Source organism: Staurois parvus, unplaced genomic scaffold, assembly GCF_062004578.1.
Source record: "Staurois parvus isolate SC_StPar_1 unplaced genomic scaffold, SC_StPar_1.0 ptg000217l, whole genome shotgun sequence".
In the NCBI taxonomy this organism is placed as follows: domain Eukaryota; kingdom Metazoa; phylum Chordata; class Amphibia; order Anura; family Ranidae; genus Staurois; species Staurois parvus.
The window spans coordinates 2,941,888-2,965,066 of record NW_028318013.1 but is presented as its reverse complement, the minus strand read 5'-3'; the positions used below and the strand labels follow the sequence as shown (position 1 = coordinate 2,965,066).

The 23,179-nt window shown below is 40.7% G+C and overlaps 1 protein-coding gene across 2 annotated transcripts in view; it reads right to left on the bottom strand.

Moving 5' to 3' along the window:
• SMG1 (SMG1 nonsense mediated mRNA decay associated PI3K related kinase) overlaps positions 1-23,179 on the bottom strand; it is a 283,265-nt gene that overhangs the window by 33,479 nt on the left and 226,607 nt on the right. For both annotated transcript variants that reach the window (XM_089679071.1, XM_089679072.1), the window contains exons 49-51: positions 15,927-16,199; positions 7,799-8,033; positions 3,927-4,153 (exon numbers count right to left, since the gene is read on the bottom strand). In XM_089679071.1, the coding sequence (XP_089535197.1) occupies positions 3,927-4,153; positions 7,799-8,033; positions 15,927-16,199 (735 nt within the window). The remainder of the gene's footprint in view (positions 1-3,926; positions 4,154-7,798; positions 8,034-15,926; positions 16,200-23,179) is intronic.

The following is a 23,179-nucleotide window of genomic DNA, read 5'->3' as shown; positions in this document are numbered from 1 at the left end:
GTGACCCCAAGTCAGTTCCCCTCCAGTGTCAGAATGTGCGCTGCAGTCCCGCCATAAGTTGCTGATCGCCGCCATTATTAGAATAAAAACAAATTAACAATCCCAGTATCTTTCCCTCCATTTGTAAACGCTATAACTTTCACGTAAACCAATTAATTTACACGTATTGGGGGTTTTTGTAGCAAAGACATGTCGCAGAATGCATTTTGGCAGAAATTTATGACTAAATTTGATTTTTTAATTTTTTTTTACTGGACATGTTTTATAGCAAAAAGTCCAAAATATTGTTTTTTTTCCTCAAAATTGTCAGCCTTTTTTTTTTTATAGCGTAAAAAATAAAAACGCACAGGCGATCAAATACCACCGAAAGAAAGTTCAATTTGTGGGAAAAAAAGGATGTAAATTTCATTTATGTACCGTATTGCATGACCACGCAATTGTCCGTTAAACTAGCGCAGCGCTGTACAGCAAAAAAAAGGCGTAAACTGCAGTATCTATACCATAGTTTGTAGACGTTATAACTTTCACACAAAGCAATCAATATACACTTATTGGGATTTTTTTTTTTTTTACCAAAAACATGTAGCAGAATACATTTTGGCCTAAATGTATAACTAACTTTGAGTTTACTATATATTTTTTATAGCTGAAAGTAAAAAATATTGTTTTTCTTCAAAATTTTTGGTCTTTTTTTGTTTATAGCGTGAAAAATAAAAAGCGCACAGGTGATCAAATACCACCGAAAGAAAGCTCTATTTGTGTGAAAAAAAAGGACACGAATTTCGTTTGGAAGCAGCATTGCATGACCACGCAATTATCAGTTGAATTAGTGCAGTGCCGAGTAGCAAAAAGAGGCCTGGTCATTAAGGGGGGTAAATCCTCAGGAGGGCAAGTGGTTAAAGCGCCCTCATCCCCTCATGTTCAAACACAAATGTGAAAGCATACATAGGTCCTACACACATATGTAAATTATGTAAATGGTGATTATGGCAAATGTTAAGAGCGAGAAAAAATTCTAGGGCCAGACCCATTTAACACTTAAATTTAACTTGTAAAGCTTTTTAAAGCTTTACATCACGATAATTTAATGTACCGTAGTTTGTCACCATTGCATGGGCGCGTACAATTTTTGAAGTGTGACATGTTCGGTATCTATTTACTTGGTGTAACATCTTTTATATTTTACTAAAAATTGGTAAAATATTTGATTGTGTGTGTGCACTAAAATTCATGAAAGTATTTTTTCCTGAAAATTTGTATTTTAAAAATGGCTGTGCAAATATGGTGCGAGATAAAAAATTGCAATAACCACCATTTTATTCTTCATGGTCTCTGCTTTAAAAAAAAATTAAGTTTGAGGCCAAGTAATTTTCTAACAAAAAAAAATGCAGAATTTTAACATGTAAATGTCAAAGTTGGCCTGGTTTTGAAGTGGTTAAGGAATACACCAGTCACCAGCACACGGGACACCATGCAGTTATTGCATTTAATTAGACATGATAACCATGCCATTGCACTAGTAAAAACATCCAGGTATGGGGACAAAATACTGCTTTTAAAGAGACTTTAAAGGTAACTTGAGGCAAGATAAGCATGAACACTACCATTGCTGACCTCTCAAAAATGAAAGTTGTCAGGCTATCATGACAATTAGCTTCAACAATGAGTTACTGACCTGGAACAAATAAGCAAATAAGTACCTTTGACGTGTTTGATTAACATTTTGGTTTCACGTTGATGGCTCAAAATATTAAAGCTAGTAGATTTCCAAAATAGCCAGGGAACATTTTCATGTGGTGGTCAGTAATGGCAATCTTACATATAGTCAGGTCCATAAATATTGGGACATCGACACAATTCTAACATTTTTGGCTCTATACACCACCACAATAGATTTGAAATGAAACAAACAAGATGTGCTTTAACTGCAGAATGTCAGCTTTAATTTGAGGGTATTTACATCCAAATCAGGTGAACGGTGTAGGAATTACAACAGTTTGCATATGTGCCTCCCACTTGTTAAGGGACCAAAAGTAATGGGACAGAATAATAATCATAAATCAAACTTTCACTTTTTAATACTTGGTTGCAAATCCTTTGCAATCAATTACAGCCTGAAGTCTGGAACGCATAGACACCACCAGACGCTGGGTTTCATCCCTGGTGATGCTCTGCCAGGCCGATGTCCCAATATTTATGGACCTGACTGTAGTTAACACAGTGAAAAGAAAAATTTCACCCAAAAGTGGAAGTTCTGCTATTCTTCCTCATTCCCCTTCTATGTCATAATTGGCAACTTTTATTTCCTTTTTTTTAGGTTTGGGGGGGGGGGGGGGGGATGGGGGGTTTGGGTGCAGTGGGTACCTGGTTGTGACAGGTACCCGCTCCCACTTCAGCTCTGGCCACCTAGGAGATTGGAGCATAAGTTTGTGTCCCCCCTTCTCTCCCCACAGCCTCTTGGGATGCGTCACAGGTCCCAAGAGACTGCAGGACCATTCACAAGTGGGCTGAAGAACCATTGTAAGTGGTTTGTTTAACCAATAGAAAAAAAATAGAAAACCTCCATATGCGCAATCCTATACCTATAGCTGGAATGCATCAAACTATGAAGCATGGTCCAATTTTCTCCAGCAGGGGGAGATCAACAATCTCTGGTGTTAATACCAGTGTTAATTTTGCCATCAAATTTCAGTTCATTTTTAGTCAGTTTTTTGCCTAACATGCCATTTTATTTTTAGTTGTATTTTAGTCGATTAAAATCAAATGGGTTTAGTTAAATTGTAATGCATTATTTAAGAATTTCTCTAGAATTTCCACACTCATTCCTGGAGTAAAAATCTAATATGTTTATTTATGGTATTAAGGTTTGAACATACACTACAGACACAGATTTAGCCGTTGTGATATATCATATGCCTGATGGACACAGACAGTGACAGATCTCGTGAGGTGCCGATCCGGGAGAACATCAAATGACATCTACCCGCATCGACGAAAGTCCCGCTCGCTTCTCATTTAACTATAAGCCGGGCGGAAACTGGTTACGTTCATGATCTACCAGTACACCTAGATCCTTTTATTTCATTGACTCCCCCAGTTCTCCTTCTAGAATGTATGATGCATGCATGTTTTCAGGCCCCAGGTGCATAACTTTACATTTATCAACATCGAACCTCATTTGCAACATGGCTGCCCAATTAAATAGTGCATTGAGGTTGGCTTGTAAGTCGGGGGCATCTTGTAAAAAAATTATTCCTCTACATAGTTTGCCATCATCTGAAAACACGAATATGGAAGTTTTAACCATTACTTTTACTTCTTCCATAAAAAGAATCAGACCCGTTTGACTCTTTTGCTCTTTCATGAATCCATGCTGTCAATTCCTTAAAATACTGATTTTTAGCAAAAATTCTTCTATGTGGTCTATTAAACTCTGAAGTACCTTCCTGACTTCAACATGTTAGACAGAATATTACACCAAAATGACTGGGCTGCTGAACCAATTGTCACCTGCAGATGGTAGCCCAAGGTAAATCTTGGCTTCTGATCCTGGAATACCTTCTCAGAAGCAGTAATTAGGTTTGAATTAATCCCTAAAATAGCAGGAAATTCACATGGACAGTGCTGCCGATTTACACCTTCGAAGAGACTTCTAACTAATCATATAATCCTTTGAAACAGGCAGATCAGCAATGACCTTACCTTTAAATGTTACACATCACTGTACATCAAAGGAAATATTTTACTGCAAGTTATGCTGCTAATGGACAATTACACACAAAATCTTCCAGTCTATAATGGAGAATAGCATTTACCTTTGTAGGGGATGGCCCCATTTTGCCAAGACTTTTGTAAACGCCATGCACTAGTGCGAACAGGAAAAATCAACCAAAGCAAAATAACTTCAAAAACAGCATATATAATACCTTGCAACATCAATGTAGTGAGCATTTGCCTCATCTTCTAGGCCCATGGCTGCATTTCTTAGGTAAGTCTGCAGCAATTCGACCATGTTCTGTAGTGATGTCCCATCAGTGGTCTGCTCTATCAGGTTATCTAACTCTTGAAGCATGTTCTCCAGTGTCTGCTCTCCTTTCATTAAGCATCGGAGAGCTTCAGGGAAAATAATCTGACGAAAATTTGAGTTCAATTCCTTTCAAACAAAAAGAACAATGGTTTCATTAATTAAATGGGTCAAACCATCTTATAGTCACTTCAAGGCCTGAAAACCAGTGTTTAACCTTTTTTCGGTCATGGCACCCATTAAAATTCTGCAGAGCAGTACAAAGTTCAATCTGTCCACAGAAAACATGATTTTTGTACTCCTCTTAAAATCCTTCTTTGTTAATTGAGGAATACAAGTCCCACCAGTGTTTGATTATGCTCTGTACATAATGGCAGTGCTAGGTGGCAGTATAACCCGAAAGTCAAAAACTTCCTTTGTTCCTCAGCTGATACCAGATAAAAGGATTTTATGACCAGTACAAAAATTATTTTTCTTTCTTATCTATTGAAGAGCATAGCCAAGTCTTAAACCTTTGGGACGTCCAAGAGCAGTCCAACCGAGGGGTGGATGACACAGGAAACGCCAACAGGCTAAAGAAACCAGCAACTGGGAACTGCCTGCAGCTTTAAAGAGCTGGGATCAGATAAAGCCAATATATCCACCTGGTAGAACTTAGAGAACATGTGAGCAAAAGACCAAATGGCAACTTGGCAAATCTGGGAAACAGCTGCTTAAAGTGAAAAAGCCCAAGTAGCACTCACAGATTTAGCAGAGTTCACCTTCACAGGAAAGGGTGGAACCTGACCCTTGAGACCATAAGCTTGCATGATACCGAGCAACCTAGAAATGGTGAAATGAGAAACCAATGCACCCTATCTGGGTCCATAAAGACTGACACCCATCAGAGTGCCCCTCAACAAAAAAAAGGCCCATCAGAGTGCCCCTTATTTTATGTTAAGGGGCACTGTGATGGGCCCATTTTATTTTAAAGGGCACTCTGACGGGCACATACTGTGGAAAGGGGTAGTCTAATGGGGAAATATGATAGAAAAAGGGTACTTTGAGTGTAAGAGGACAATCTGATGGGAATACCTGATGTAAGGTGGAACTGTGATGGGGATAACATGATGTAAATGAGCACTATGATGGGCACACCTGATGTGATGGGAATGTAAAGTTACACTCTGATGGCTACACCTAATGTAAGGGGGCACACCCTATTCGGACCTCGGCCAGAAGAGAATTTTAGTGACCGGACCTCCTTGAATTTTAATTCAATACCTCTGTTGTAGACCCCGTAGATAACCCATCAGGAGTCTTACCAGGTTGGTATACCACACCCACTTGGGCCAGTTTGGAGCAACGATTATCACTGGAATCCCATCTTGATCATGCAAAGCAGATGAAAAAGAATTTTCATGGGAGAAAAGCGTAGATCAGGATGTACTGATCCCATAGAGCATGCACTGCTTTTGCTAAATGATCCCTGTACCTGTAGACAAATTTGTACACAATTTGTTGAACCTTGAGGCCCCTATATGGCATCCCAACAGGTCTGAAACACCACCAGGTGAAAGGACCACTACCCAAATTCAGACACCGCCAGCTAAGGAAATGTGCTTGCCAATTGCCTACACATTTGCGGATCGGAACTTTCCATGTTAAAACCGATCTGTCATTCAGTACTATATGAGTGTTACTCTGGAACACATTTTAATTTAAAATAAACAGTATTACGCTATGGGAGTTGTTTTTCTTCCTACATGTGGAGTTTAAAGCTGAGAGGATTTCCGTATATAGTGTCATCTGAGGTGGTGCCTGTTATCAGCTCTTTGCTGCCATCTGGAGCCTCTTTGATGGAACTACTATCCTTGGGTGACCTATATTAATTTATAAGTCCATTGTATGAGGTGAGTGGCCCTCTGTACCTATAGGTGGAGGTGCACAAAGTCACGGTGGAGCACTGTCGTTTTAAGTTTCAGCATTTTGGAGCACATTGCATATAATAAGCACCTTTCAAGCACCACCGTTTGATCAAATTGTCACATTAATAATAAGGCTTTTTGGTTATTTTCATATGTTATTGTATTTATGAGTTAGCGCAACACTGTTGTTATATATTTATGATTTGAGTGTGGGATCACTTTTAAGTGTCATTGCAGCAGCTCAATTAATGGTTTTCACAATTTTATGATAGCGCACATTGTTTTTCTTCATATAAAAAGTTAATATAACTTGGATTACAAAATCTTCAGTTTTACTCAAATTAGTTGATGCAAAAATGAATACACCCCACAACAAAATACTTTTTGAATGACATCCATGATTTGTAAGGACAGCATCAAGTCTTCTAGGAATGAAGAAGTTGGTGACATATTGCAACATCTATCTTTTTCCATTCTTCAAGAACGACCTCTGTTAGAGCCTGGATGCTGGATGGAGGGTGATGCTCAACTTGTCTCTTCAGAATTCCCCATAGGTGTTCAACTGAGTTCAGATCAGGAGACATACTGGGCCACTGAAACACTTTCACCCTGTTCTTCAGAAATGCAACAGTAACCTTAGATGTGTGTTTTGGATCTTTGTCATGTTGGAAAAGTGCACGACGACCAAGGGCACGGAGTGATGGTAGCATCTTCTCTCAATATAGAGCAGCACATCTGTAAATTCATGATACCATCAATGAAATACAGCTCCCTGACACCAGCAGGACTCATGCAGCCCACAGAGGGACACTGCCACCACCATGTTTTACTGTAGGCACCATGCATTTTTCTTTGTACTCACCTTTGCAATACCATACAGTTTTGTACAGTGCAGAGTCCCAGTAGTCTTTTTCAGCATGGGCCCTAGCAAATTATAGGTGGGCTTTTTCGTGCATGGGCTTTAGGAGAGGCTTCCTTCGTGGATGACACCCATGCATGCCATTCCTCTGCTGTGTAAGCCGTATTGTGTCACAGGAATCAAATAACTCCAGTTTGGCTTTGTACTTCTTTAGCTAACTGCAGTGAACTTGCATGGTGAATTTCTTCAACCTTTCTCATCAGAAGACACTCCTGTTGAGGTGTTAACTTCCATGGACGGCCTGGATGTCTCAGTGAGATGGTTGCAATTCCATCTTTGCAAAATTTTTGGATCACTTTTCCTACAGTGTTCTGACTGATAAGTAAAGCTTTGCTGATCTTCTTGTAGCCCTCACCTTTCTTGTGTAAAGAAATTATTTTCTTTCTCAGGCCTTGTGAAATTTCTCTTCCATGTGGTGCCATTGCTGACAGCATGAAATGGGAAGGGGTTAAGTAATGCCCTTTTATAATCAACTGCTTGCTGGACACTAGTTTAATGAATAATTAGACTCACGTGTAGTTGAATTTTTGTTCATTAGGATTTTGTCTAAAATTTAGCTTTGCTCCCAAGACTTCCATTGGGGTGTATTCATTTTTGCAACATAGGCTTGAATTAATTTGTTAGGAAAAATACTTTGTGTGTGTAAATTAACCAATCTGCAAATCAATGGCCCGCATTTGTGGGTGTATTTTGTAGTATAGTGTCCCAGAGAAAATGTTGCTTCTGTAAGGAAAGCAAAGGTTTTCTGACAAATCTGTTGGGATGTACTCATTTATGCTGAGCACTGTTGGGATGTACTCATTTATGCTGAGCACTGTAAATCAGTTAGATTCAGTAGATCCCTATAGTCACAAGAAGTTAAAATACAGTAAAATTCGCAGTGTGGAGAAAATAGAAAATACAGTATCTATCCTAAAGAAACTTGTAAGCAACATGGCAAGTAATTACCTGCAAAGAAATGTAAACTGCATTAGCCAGATGTACAGCTTCAGAAGCCTCCAGTGGATTGGGTATATCCAGATCTTGAGGGATTAGCTTGCATTGTTTTAATAACTGGACAAGACATGTAACATTGCCACTCATACTGCAGAGTTCCTCTAAGAACCAAGCTCCATCCCGAGATGTAAGATCCACCAGTTGTTCTCCAGCACTGGAAGCAGCTCCTTCCATCATCAAATTACGTCTGAAGTATAAAATGACAGAGACTACATTGTGTGTATAATACAATTTTTTGTTTGTGCATGAATTAAGGTAAATAGGTTAATAATGAATTAAAAGGTATACTGGGTTATGCTGTTTCAGGAGATTGGACACTGGCAAACTGATCTGTAGTATAACGCCTTCCTCTTCCATTGGACTCTGGGTTTACATCAAAGCAGAAAAATACATCATACAGAGGGGATGGACCTGTGCCCCTTAAGTACTTTAAAGAATTTTACTGTAAGTCATTTCTGTTAATTGTCCATTAAGGGACACAGGATTAAGTAATTTAGGTACATTGAGATGTCCAAAAGCACTAATGTGTGGGCAACAACAACATAAAATGCCAGTAGCCTCACAAAGACCAACAGGTTAAAACAAAGGGAAATCACAACAGAAGCCAGCATCAGAGGATGCCTGAACATCCACCTGGTAAAACCTAAAACCAGGTGTCAGCCTGGTAGATTTGAGAACAGATGCCTGATGCTAAAAAACCCAGAAAGCACCAACTGATCTGGTGGAAAGTGGTTTACAGGGAAAGGTGAATCTTTGTCTCCATGTCCACAGGCTTAAATGAGGAACTGCCAAAACCACCTGGTGATAGTGAAATGAGAAAAAGGCTATCCCCAATGGGGGCCCTTCAGGAAATGTCTAAATCAAGCTGTAATGGATAGATATACTTGAACAGAGTACCAACTCCAGAGATCAGAGGGAATTATTTTTTTGGAAGTCATGGAACAGGACAAAGGGTGGAGAAACAACCACCTTGGGAAGAAACAGGCCTTGGGCCTCGAGACAAACCTGTCTCTGTGGTTTGACAGACTAAGGTAGGCAACTCAGAAACTCTCCTTGCAGAGGTGATGGCAATGAGGAAGGCAACCTTGTGAGTAAGAAGATAAAAATATCTGATCAATTCAAAGGGCTGTTTCTGAAGAACAGAGAACCAGGCTGACATCCCACGCTGTCACTGGGGGACAAACAAGGGAAAATAATGTGACCACCACCTTGTACAAAGGCTATTACTAAGGCATGAGAGGCAAGCTGTCTTTGAAAAAGAACTACTAGGGGCTAAGATATGACCCTTGAAGGTACTCAAGGCTAAGCCGATCCAAAAGTTGAATGGATCCCACAGAATCACCAAAACATCCACTGTAATAGCTACATAATGCCTGGACCTTTAAACGAACCGGGACAGGTTCTAGTTGCATCTGGAAGCCAGGAGTTCTATTTGGCATCCCCCCCCCCACCTGCAACAGAGGTCTTGAAACACCTTAAGGTGAGGAGACCATTCCCCTTAGTTCAGATATTGACTACGAAGGAAGTCTACCTGCCATTTTTCTGCTTAAGCCTGGATCTGATCAGCATCTGAACTGAAAGTCTTTTGGTTTCTCCCTGATGGTTTATGTAAACCACGGATGTGGCGATGTGTAAGTGAATACTGGTTGGATGACGTGGCAGCAAAAAAGGTCCAGTATTGAAGGGATAACAATCACTGAGTTTCAGAATATTGATTGCGAGACAAGAGTCCTCTGATGACCAAGTCCCTGGAGCCAAGAGAGTGTCCAGGACTCCTCCCCTAGCTAGACAGGCTGGCGACCATAGTAAAAACCTTATAGACCAGCTGGAGGAAGCACTTTTCCAACTCTACAGAGCAATCCAGCCAGGGCTGGCCTAGTCATGAGGGTTGGCTGCAAGCGATGGTTCAGAGACTGTGCCTATTAGTCCCATTCAGCCAGAATGCTGAGCTGCAAGTCTTGATGGATACTGAGCACATGCAACAGCCCCAAAGAGGCCCCCTTTAGCTCAGAACCTTCATACAAAATTGGGGTGTTTGAGTCGTTCCATTGGAAAGAAAATCCTGGAAGAACAGTTTCAAAGAAGGGCCTAAATACTCCAAGCAATGTGCCAATTCCAGAGCTGAATCCTTGATTTTAAGATCCACCTGAACCTCTACAGAATTTGAAAGGTCTGTTGAACGTTGACTAAAAAAACTCTGCACTGCTCATTCCCTCAAAGTCTACAAGGCATTCCATTATGGGAATTCCCTGTGAGTGAGACAGACAAGTACAGGGCTAGCACCTTGGTGAAAGCCAAGGTGCAGTGGACAGATCAAAAGAAAGAGCAATGAACTGGTAGCATTGTGTGCCCACAGCAAAGTGCAGGTAGAGTTGATGCAATGTAAAAATAGGAATATGCAAGTAGGAAACCCTGATGTCTACAGAGGCCAGGACACTTCCAAGTGGAGGGAAGCAATGGCCAACATTGCATATTCCATGCAGAAAAGGTTGAGAACATTTGGATCTAGCATTGGGCAAAAGCACCCTTGGAAACTGAAGTTGACTAGAAACCCCAAAACATTTTGTTCTTCCTGCCTAACAACTTCCTCCCATTCCTGAGGGCTTTTCTTAATGCTCGTGATTTCCCTTATAATTATTCCATGTAAGAATGCCTTTAATGTATCCCACAGGATGGCTGCCGAGACTGACCTTACATTTATTTCAAGGATACAAGTTAAAGCTGTAAGCAGGGGGTCCCAAGCCTGAAAGAGTTGGTCAAAATGGGTTGACATGCCACAAGGAGCGGTGAGGTTAGACTGAGGCTGAAAGGCGCACCCGGAAGGGAGAATGATGAGAGTAGCCGGGGCTCATAGGCAGAGTACATTACATAGGGCATCATCAATGAATTACCTAGTCCCATATCTATTCTGGAGAGACCTCCATGGGTGGCTGAATAGCATGAGTAGCATTTCATATCAGTAAGTTTCTCCCTCCAGACCCATTTCAATAATTAGATTGGCAAAGGCAGTAGCTTGCGCTGATTGAGTGGCTCCATTTGGAGTAACAGAAAACCTGTCTAGTGCTGGGTCCAAAAAAAATAATTTGTCTCCCTGTGCCCAAACGGGAACATCTGGGTAGGGGGCCATAAATTGAACCAACCTTTTTAAGGGTTCATAATAGAAGGGTGGGGGGATGTACAGTAAATAGCAGCTAGTATGCACGAAACCCCATTTACTTTGCAAAGCAGAAATACATGTCGCTCGCATTTGACAATTTGTTACTTCAGACATAAAAGGGATCAATTTGGAAACCAATATACTGACACCTCTAGAGAAAGAGGACTAGGTGGAGTGGAACTTAGTAGGATATTTGCGAGAACGCAGCAGATGGATGGAATCCGGTTTTAAATGGGTTTTCTGTAAGTATATCACAGGAGACACTAACTGGTTAACATATGTAAACATTGCTCCCTGTTTGATTTCATCACCTAGTCCTATTATGTTCCAGGACATCAAATGTATACTTTGGTAGCAGTACTTGACATAAGGCTAGACAGGTATTAAAAGAGGGCCCGGAGGGGAGGGGGGGCACCCCTTCCAAATAAAAATAATATCTATAGCTTGTTGTGATTCAATAGGTAGCATAAAGAAGCAAGGGGATCTTGATACTGTAATACCCGGCAGCTAAAGTAAAGTCCAGTTGGTCAGTCAGTGACATAGGGGTTGAGGATCAAGAAGTGAGCAGTGCGAAAAAGTTCCACTTAAAATGGAAAAACATTAAAAAAAAAAAACAAAACCATGCAACGCCTAGAAAAGACTGGACCAACCAGGTCTGAACGGGGACTGGGTACCTTCATCAATAATAAACTATGGGTCCACGCAGAACCATGGTGTGGGGGGAAACATTGTAGCCCCGAACAGGTGCATACTGACAAGTCAGTAATCACAGAAACTGTATCCAGGAATGAATAGTATTCAACAGAAATATACGCCAGGCTTCGAAGGCAGAAGTGTGGTCTCTAAGCTTTTGCATCTCTTGCCGTACGAAGGAAAGTTCCACCTTCATGCCCTTAATCTCCCCAGTTAAGGTAGCAATCGAGGAGTTGCAGGTAACAACAGAGAGGATTTCCCTCAAAGTGGGATCAGAGTCCGTGTCTGTCTGCTGTATGGCCGACGCCATGTGGTTGTAGGAAAATGTATACTCACATGAGAGCTGGTGGCGGACTCAGCCTGAGGGAAGTTAACGTCTTAATCACCAGGATCCATAGCAGTATCACTACTGACCGAAGTGTGTAAGGCAGAGGTCAGTGTGTCCTTAGCCAGGGTATTAGCAAAGAGTCTCTCAGCAGCTTCTTTAGCTGAGCGGAGCAGGAAGCCGCCATCCTGGCCTGCCAAGTCGGGTTCTGCACGGCAGTCTTTTCCCCGTTAGGACACTGCCTACCCTCACAATAGCTGCAGCCACAGATAGCCAGAGCGATGAGAATGGAAGCCGGGTGCTTTAGGAGCAATTGCAAACCAGGATGTCAGCGCTGTCAGGAGAATTGTTAGGATCACTGGCGGAGCTGCTCAGCAACACACCCTGCTACATGCCGTGCCAGCCTCGTCCCTGGTAAAACATTTTGTTACCCAGGAGGGGAGTTATGCCAGGGCAGCGTGCAAATCCACCGGAGATAATGACAATGATGGGAAGTTAGGCAACATGAAGTTGGAGATTCTAGAATGAATCCCCTGGACAATTTTCTGGACCAGAGTTTTCGAATGTCCTGGGCCATATACCTGCAAAGACCAACAGATGTACCACACACTCTCTAAAGTGGGGGGGATCCCCTCATTGTGGGAGGGATTTGCTTGCAGGTGTGGAGGATTTAGAAGTCCAAGACTTGACGCAACGCCGAGTCCCAAGCTTGGCTATGGATCTAGAGGCCAGGAATAAACAATAGGTACTCAGACACAGAGATGGAAGGTTTCTGAAACGAAAACTCAGTCTTCTTTGCTGGGGCAAAGGGTACTCTCGCCTCTGCTGTTGTCCCTGGTTAATTGTCCAGGGATGAATCAAGGGGCATTTCTCATCGAAGGCATACACAGGAAGCATTCCTAGTTCTTATGTACTGCAGATCAACATTTAAGCCAACAAGTCCTCTGGACTTGCTGCTTCCTCCAGAGGCTTCCCGGTTACCCTGGCTACCCAACTCCATCCCCACAGTGGCAGCACCTTCCTGGGATCCTGGATGTCTTCCAGAAGTTGCAAGAGTGCTTGTGACTAGCACCTTAGCATACCATTCATGTGCATGCCTATACAATATGAGTTGACAAATGTGTGTGCTGTACCCATTCTTCTATCTTACTGCACTTAGTCTGGTACCCTCTAGCTCTCTCTCTGATTACTACTGAAAACATCAGGACAACTACTTGGGGGTATCCGTATTGATAACCCTTCACGGTTCCCTCTCAGTTGTGAAAGCCAGCAGAGAACTTTGATATGCTCTTTTGATTTTACTAAATAAGAGTTTTTAATTGTCTTTTTCCAATAAATGTGTTACCTGCTACATGTAGTCTTTGCACTCTGCTCAGTTTGCTTGCTACCTAGATCTCTTCAGTTTTTCAAGCCTGCTGGTTTTGGATCCATTACCAAATCAAAGGATCCCTCCTGTGGAATATCCACCCAAACTGTCCTCCCAGTTTACTTTGTTTGATCCAGCTTCTGTACACCTATTGACTACCTAGTGAACACTTATTGACTATCCTTACACAGCAACCCTGGACATGTGAAGTGCTGTATACAGCTACTCGCATGTTCCACTTAAGTCTAAGCAAACACCTTCAGCAGAACCCAGTGCCCAAAAACACAATACAGATCAGCCTGGCTTATCCCTTTCAGTTGGGTTGTGATATGGCTGGTGTGGCAGTGCCCAGGGTCAGCAGATTCAGAAAGCTGCAAAATGAGTCTGCTATGGCTCTGCAGTAACTGTAGAAAATTGCTAGAAGAAAAAAATTTAAGAAAAATGGTTTGCTTCTCTCAAGGGAGAGATCTGATAAAATGCCTATTCTGTTTCCTGTTTAAAATATACATTTTATATATATATACTTTTTCATATTTCTAAATATATGTGTTGTGCGTATATATTTGTCTGCTGGGCTTTGCAGTCCTCAACTTGTTTGTTCAGAGCGATGTTCTCAAACCCTCCCTTCGCACTGAGAGGATCTTACTTAGGCCTTGAATATGTGAGGGGGAGTGAAAAGATAACGGGCCTCAAGTTTCTGAACTTCTCCCATATTTCAGCCAAGCAAAATGTGCCTTTTAGAATGTGACTGTATTTACATAATAGTGACGTATACTCTACTGTTTTCTATGTATAAAAGGTTAAGCACCGCCCTGCAATAAAACAGAGTCGAGGACGTGGTTATACTGCACAGTTGTCAGTGTGATTATTGTCCGGCCTGCACGTGCAATTCATTTCTCTAAAAATTAGGAACAGCAGCAGAAATCCTACCCTGAGCCCGATTGTGGTTCTCACGACCATTTTAATATTAGGCTGTCCTATAGCTTTACTGGTGTCTAATCTCCTGAAGGCCACAGCATGACCAAATGTACTCAAATTACTTCATCTTCTGTTTATAAATGTACAATTAAGAAAAATATGTTTTTGCTTGCATTTAGGTAATGTGGATGAAATTCCCTCTATGGCAGAAACACAGAGATAATTTAAATAAACTACCTGTCAACTACACAATTAACATGTAAGAGCAGATAACCGTTTACCTTCGCACCATTGTGTGATAATGCATAATTTCTAGAATGTGCTCCTTGTGTAGTTTAAAACACTGGGGGTGTTCTGTTCCATCTGTTTAGCGACTGACAGCTATTTTTAGCAATCAATCTCTAGCAATTTTAGTAGCATGATTGAGGTACTAAAATCACCTGTGTATTCCTTGTCTTTAGTAAACTCAAAAGTTTAAAGTCATGATGTTTCCTTCCGTCACTTTCATTAAGAGACTCCTGAGCAACGAGATATTTACCCTTAAGATCACAGGCGAATATCAACAGTTTGCATCATTAAACTGATCACCCATATTATTATGACCATTGACAGGTAATGGGAATAATATTGATTATCTCGTTACAATGGTAACAAAGTGGCTGGGATTTACTGTATTAGGCAGCAAGTAAACATGTTGTCCCTGCAGTTGAGCAGAAAAACACGGGCAGCATATGGATTTGCACAACTTTGATATGGGCCAAATTGTAATGACTAGACAGAGTCAGATCAACTCTAAAACTGCAGCTACTGTGGGATGTACCTGGTCTGCAGTGGTAAGGACCTATCAAAAGCAGTCCAGGAAAGGAAACCCTGCAAAAAGGCAACAGGGTCATGGGTGGTCAAGGCTCATTAATGCATGTGAGAGGGAAGGCTGGACTGTTTAGTCCGATCCAGGAGAAGAGCTACTGTAGCTCAAACTGCTGAAAAAGTTAATGTTGGATCCGACAGACAGGTGTCAAAACAGTGCATCGCAGTCTGTTGTATATGAAATCATCCAGATCTCAATCCAACTGAGCATCTGTGCCATGTGCTGGAAAAACAAGTCTGATTCATGGAGGCCCCACCTTGCAACTTACAGGACTTAAAGGTTCTGCTAATGACAGCATGGTGCCAGATACCACAGCATACCTTCAGAGGTGTAGTGGAGCCCATGCCTTGGCAGGATATGGTGGGTGGTCATAATGCTATGGCTGATTGGTGTATATGTATACAGGGAGCATTATCACTGCAGACTAGGTCTATAGTCTTTCTGACCTTCCTGCATGATCTACATCAATTTATGTACTATGACACTACTACTGTTTTAGAAAGCAGTGATTACAAATAGTTTGCTTCAAACACCTCAGTTCTGATGAGTCTTTCATTTAATCAGCCAGTACATACATTTTTGTCAACCTAATTTGCAATGTAGGACACAAATTCAAGATAAGAAAAAAAAAAAAAAAAAAAAAAAAAAAAAAAAAAAAGATTATAGGCAAGTACACATAGAACAATTTACACTTCTGTAACTTAATAAGGGTTAAACTGAGGAGTGTTTACATCCACATTTTTTTTTTATTACCTTGTGAGAGCGCAGAGAGCAGATACGACCACACTAGCCAGACTCAGGGAACCCTCCTCACCATTTTCATGCAGAAAAACCTTAATACAGCGCTCAATTTCTTTCAGCTGCTCTTCACAAACTGGAACAGTTGCCACCTCTTGTTTCAGTCGTTCTACTTGCCTCAAAAGCCTATTATTTGTATCAGCATAATAGCGTTGCAGGGCCAGTTCAGTGGCAGAAAGGAACTGACAGACAGCTTGGGGAGGCTGAGGAGCATATTGTATTTCATACCTGTAACAGATAATAATGTGATCAACACCTGCTTCTTACAGATTTTGTTACAACTAAATCTAAGTGCTTATGTAGATGAGCAATTGAAGCCAGAATTCAGTATGCATTCGAGATTGGTTTGAAAATCTCTGATTTCCTTATGTGGCGATTCTGAACTACTTAAAGCCACATTTCACATTTACTTTGGGAAAAAATTCCCATCCACTGCAGTTGAAGACATAGGACAATTTGACTCAATATTAATTTGAAAAACAAACACTCTTATGACATTCTTTTCCCAAGAATTTTTGTTCAAAATTTAACCCACTTACAGCCGTTATCCACAGCCTGCAAAGTGTCAGAATTATTGACATTCTGCAATGCTGCATCATGAAATATCAGAAGATGAAGATGAGAGACCCTGGATCAGAAATGTATTTAATTTCTCAAAGTGAAGAAGAGTCCACTGTGGAACAAAGACTAAGGCAGCCCATATACTAATTTTTTTTTTTTTGTTCAACCAGCAGGGAGATTTCCTTGCCATCAGAACACACTGATCAGTGCTGCTGGTGATCAACTGGGAAATACCCGACAGGCTGGTTGTACTGAAGATGATTGATATATTGACTTCTATCCAACCAGGGAGCCCATACATGGATCGGAATGCAGATTCAATTTCAATTCTTGTACAGCCGGCTTAAGGCTTCACATTAGCATGGATGTTTACACACACACTACAAATTCCAGCAACAAGAATCTGCTAATTCCTGCGGCTAGAATTGACAGATGTATGCAAATAGCTATTGGTGACTGTTTGCACAATCAACAATTACCTGCAACGATCGTAAATGGACTTACTCAGATTCAGCATGTGTAAACTAATGTGTGAATGGTGCTCTCCAACATGAAAGGGCCTCAAGTAATAAGTTTACAGAATCCGTGGTAAAATCTTGATTCAGATATCTGTTTAATAATGACTGGCTGAAAACACTGATCCTTGTGATGGATCAAAAAAATGCCATGACACACTGACTGGATCATTATAACTATATTGATATGAATATGTTTCTATATATTGCTTGGAAAAATAAGCATGTATAAAACTTAATGAGATGAGCAAAAAGTAATGGTCTGATGAGTCAGCCTGATCAAGGTAGATGCGATGCCACACCTAAAGTAGTACATGGAGGCTTGTATAGGGTTCTCATTGTCGGTTTCGATCTGTTGCATCTTGCTTTGTACCAAAATGTTTTTGTGTGTCACTTCCCTCTAAAGTGACCTAGGATGTGATAAAGGATCATTTTTAAGAGGAGACACTGGGGCGAATCTGCACCAATGCTTGTGTATTTTTTTTTTTCTTAAACTTTGTTGGTCATTAAAAATAGATGTGAAACTCCAGTGTGGATTGGTGACATTTCTTTTAATGGCTTGTTGCTGGCATGCATTATGAAATAAACTGGCAAACGTTAGGTCCCACAAGTTGCAATTGAACTTCTGGTCAAAAATAGCACCTGGTTGAAGATTTAGCTTTCCTGTGAATCACTGAATATTTAGTTGTATAAGCACTGTTTCTGAGAACTGCTGCACATCTGTGTTGCATAGAGCCAACCAACTTCTGGCATCTGAACAGGTATTCCAGCCTAGGACAACTGCACTTCATTCCACAATTCCTTTGCATTTCTTGGTTTTACCTCAGATACTGGATTTTTGATGTCGCCCCACAAGTTATCTATTGGATTAGTGTCCACGGATTGGTCTGACCACTCCATAACGTTAATCTTGTTGGTCTGGAACCAAGATGTTGCTTGCTCACAGGCGTGTTTGGGGTCGTTGTCTTGTTGAAACGCCCATTTCAAGGGCATTTCCACTTCGGCATAAGGCAACATGACCTCTTCAAATATTTTGATGTATTCAAACTGATCCATGATCCCTGGTATGCGATAAATAGACCCAACGCCATAGTATTCCCATATCATGATGCTTACACCACCATGCTTCACAGTGTACTGTGGCTTGAATTCAGTGTTTGGGGGCTGTCTGAAAACATGGCTGTGGACCCTTGACCCAAAAAGAACAATCTTGCTTTCATCAGTCCACAAAATGTTACGCCATTTCTCTCTAGGCCAGTCAATGCGTTCTTGCCTTTTTTAAACAATGGGACTTTGCGGGGGCTTCTTGCCGATAGCTTGGCTTCACATAAGCGTCTTCAAATTGTTACAGTACTCACAGGTAACGTTAGAACTTCTATGGTCACCCTGGAGCTGATCAGTGGCTGAGTCTTTGCCATTTTGGCTATTCATTTATCCATTCGAATGGTAGTTTTTGGTTTTCTACCACATCTTTCTGGTTTTGGTTGCCATTTTAAAACATTTGATATTTTAGCTGAGCAGCCTATCAGTTTCTGCACTTCTTTATATGTTTTCCCCTCTCCAGTCAACTTTTTAATCAAAGCACGCTGTTCTTTTGAACACTGTCTGGAACGACCCATTTTTCTCATTTTCAGAGAGAAATGCACTATACTCAGCAGGTACAACATTTGCAGGCTTCGACCTTAACCTCTTCACACCGGCCACGCGTGAATGTGTGGCCTCCCGGCGTCTGGGCCTTGATGCCGAGGGGCCGCACATTTGCGTGCAATTAACAAAAACATATCTACCGAGAGCACGCGACCTTTCCCGATCATGTGATGGCGAATCACATGACCTTAAAACCCTGCCACGCCTCCTGAAACCCTTAAAGGGCCGGGAGGTGCTGGCGCCAAGGGGTTAATAAGGGCCCCCTGTTTGACACCTATTTTTTCACAGACTGAATGACCTCACTAATTGAACTCCACACTTCTATTATTTTAAACACTCCACTTTCAATTAATGATTCAATTACACAGAATCAGCAGCATGCATGTCAGGACTGTTGGTTCTGTTGGTTTTCTATTACACTACTACACCTACTAGTAAATTATTTGCCATGTAGAAATATTCATACCAAAAACAGTGATTGATCTGGTTGATGATGTTGGACTGCTATTATTTTGAACACAACTGTATGTTTTACAATTGGTAGAACGTCGGTAGTATGTAACATCTTATTAAGTGAACTAGATCGACTTTTGTCTTTTTTTCAGCCAGACTATGTAACTATGTAAGTGCCATCAAGTTGACAGCAACTCATGCATAGTGTTCCTCCTAAATGATCTGTCTTCTGTTTCGGTATTCTAGTCTTCGTAATGGCATGTTCACAATTTCCTTGACTGCATTCATCTGCCAAAGGTAAACACTTTTCCTATCTTGCTTCTTCATTCGCTATCTTTCACATCCACAGAGTGAGATAAAACAACATAGCCCAGACAATTCTGACCATTGTACTATTTAAATTCAGATAAATCTTTGAGCAATTGTATCTATTCCTATGTCAGCCATTTTTTATGTATTATTTAGTCTAAGCGCAAACAATATACAACACAAAAAGTGCAGCACTAAATAGTGTTGAAGTCCATCAATTGCATACAAAAGTCCGTGCTCAAAAAACTTCTTAAATGAGTGAAACCAAACCATCAGAAGGAACGGAGAAACCCACATTCAGTGAATCAAAAAAGGAGGAAGACGACAAGTTCCTGGTGAAAACGTCAGACATATACAGTGGATATAAAAAAAAGTCTACACACTCCTTTTTAAATGTCAGATTTCTATGATGTAAAAAAATGACAAAGATAAATCATTTCAGAACTTTTTTTTTAACCTTTAATGCCTATGCAAACAAGGCTTCTAGTCTGTTATTTGTAAGCTGGGAATACATCACATTGACGTGTAAACACAGTACTAACTAAAAGCCTTGCCAGTATTCCCATTTTAGTATTGTAGTATTATATGCCTCTCATAAATTGGCTTGTGTGCTTCAGAGAAGCTAAAGGCTATTCTGCCAGCAATCTTTGAACAGTAGATGACACTTCATTTAAAACTGAAAATGTAGAGGACTTCAAGAGCTTTACAGGGAATGTAAAAGAACAGAGTAATAAGATTGGACTAAATAAAAAAATAAAGTTATGAAAACAGGTAGCCAACATTAAAGTGGATAATAAAGACACAGGAATAGTAGATCAATTCTGCCTCCTTGGATCAATTAACAACAGAGTAACTTACAACACAGAATGGCCATTGCTACAATAAAAATGAAAGCCCTAGAAAAAATAAAAAAAAATTCAAAAGTATCTAAAAAGTACAATGTATAACAAAAAAAGTGCAGCACTTACATTATTAAGTGCTGCACTTTTTTTTATAAGATACTAATCTTTTTTTTGACAAGATACTAATATCTATTGTGAGTGCATCCATTTATTCCTAATAAATTTTATAGTTTTGGGCACACTGCACTATTAGTATTTATTTCTCGCATGATTTACCGGTGGAAAAACGGAGTTGGAGAGGAGCCAAGGGCACAATAGTTTCTGCGCTACACACTGGGGAATTGTTTGGGGTTAACGCTTAAAGCGCTGTTGGATTTTCAATATGATCCAAATAGCTCTGGTAAGAGCTATTATAGGTCTGTCGTTTTCACCAGGAACGTAAAGATGTAATTTTCCTCCTTTTTTTAATTCACTGAATGTGGGTTTCTCTGTTCCTTCTGATGGTTTGGTTTCACTCATTTAAGAAGTTTTTAGAGCACAGACTTCTGTATGCAATTGATGGACTTCAACACTATTTAGCGCTGCGCTTTTTTTTTGTTATACATTGCACTTTTTAGACACATGTACTTTTGAATTTTTTTTGCTAGGCCTTTCATTATTATTGTAGCAATGGCCAGTCTGTGTTGTAAGTTCCTCTGTTAATTGATCCAAGGAGGCAGAATCGATCTATTCCTGTCTTTATCATCAACTTTGATGTTGGCTACCTGTTCTCATAACTATTTTTTTTTAATTTAATCCAATCTTTTTACTCTATTCTTTTACATTCCCTGTAAAGCTCTTGAAGTCCTCTACATTTTCAGTTTTAAATGAAGTGTCATCGACGGTATGAAGACTGCTGGCAGAATAGCCTTTAGCTTCCCAGAAGCACACAAGCCAATTTATGAGAGGCATATAATACTACAATACTAATACGTGAATACTGGCCACGCTTTTAGTTCGCACTGTGTTCACACGTCAATGTGATGTATTCCCAGCTTACAAATAACAGACTAGAAGCCTTGTTCATATGGGTGTAAGCTTGTGTATACAGCATAGGGAAGCTTTGCAGAAGTCTTTCAAGCATAATTTTTGAGGTTTTCACTTGGTTACCTTAGTGCATTAGCTGCTTTTATCAGGACTGCTCACTGTTGTCTACTCTTTTTATCATTAAGCTGCAGTTTGAGGAGATTAAAGTGGACCTTCACCCTCTCCCACTACTTCCTTCCACTCCACTCCTCCTCCACTCAACAGGTATTGCGCTTTTTTTTCTTCTTTTAAACATTTTCTTCTTTTAAGAAAAAAAAAGTCCATCCCCGCCTCCCCATGCATGCTGTGCCTCCCGGGATATGCATGTGACGGGGTGGGTAGGGTGCAGATTCACTTTAAACAAGCCATTATTAGATTTTGACATACTTTCACAACTAATTGAAACTTGTTAAAAGCCTGCTAGCAGCTGGTTTAATATGATAGTCAACCATAGACCTTAAATGGGAGGGCTAACATTTTCATACTGGAACTGAGGGTTTTTTTTTTTTTTTTTGTAAAAGCCTGTTGTACACAAAGTAATGCAGCAATACCAAATGCAGCTAAAATACATGTGAAGGACCGGTGTTTAGTGCTTCGACGTTTATTCGACCGGCCAGAGTATTTTCCACTGACATGAATAAACGCCGAAGTGTTAAACACAGCTAGCATTTAGATGCATTTTTGCCATGTTTAGATTTTCTGGCCAAAACATCCCTTTCCTGAACGTGATTCTTCTGCGTTCAGGAGAGGAATGTTTAACTGCTCCTAAACTATGGTAAAAGCCAATGTGTCCATGGACACAGTCTTATTGATTTGAGTTCAGGGGCTTTGGCAAAAAAAATAAAAATGCCAAAAGCTCCTAAACTCACGTATAGGAGCACCAGTGCACATGAGGCATTAAAGTGTAAAAATTACCCAACAAACCTAAAAAAACAAACGAAAAACCCAAAACAAAAAAACTACAATACAAGAATACACTGTTGCTTTGTTTACATTTTGCTGTTGGCGGCCTTGTTTAGAGAATAATCTCCTTAATAATAATCTTTGAAATGCCATAGAAGAGCTCTGAACATTGGTGTGAAGTTGCCTCTTGCCCAGCAGTCGAAATCCAGCAAGAAGCCCATTATTGTGTGCATGTACTAGATTACCCGATAGGCGTCAACACTGTCAGCACTATATAGCACCCATCTTGTCCAAATGTAAAACAGAATGCGACAGGGAGGCCACACAGGCCCCATGGACCATGGAGTGAGGTCGCCATTCTGACTCCCGATGCTACACCAGTGTTTGGGGGTGTGTGGTAACAACCTCTCAACTATGGGGTTTTACTGCCCCGCCAACCGCAAATGTAAAACGATCCCTTACTGTCCTGACTCTCTATAAGGCTGTTTTCACACTGATGTGTTGCAGTTTACCCTCACTGTGGGTGCAGCGCAGTGCACCTAGGGCTTTCCTGCGATTTAGCTGCACTTTGTCATAGACTTCTATTATATATTGAGGGTGTGCTGCACTTTCTGGAAGTGCACTAAAACTCCTGCATTCACCAAACCCGCAGGATATAACAGAAGTCTGTCTCAGTGCAGCTAACCCACGTGTCCACTGAAGGTCAGTGTGAAAGCAGCCTTATAGATGCTAACCCCTTATTTTAGAAGTGCTAATATGCCCAATGCAAAAGCACAGTGTATGTGTTGTTTCATACATTGCCCTTATTTTCCTCTTCCAGCTCCTGCTGGCAATAAACTCCAGGCTGCTAAAAAGGTCCCAGGCAAAGTGCACTTTGTATCACTCCACCTTGGACAGGAGCCGGATCTACAGC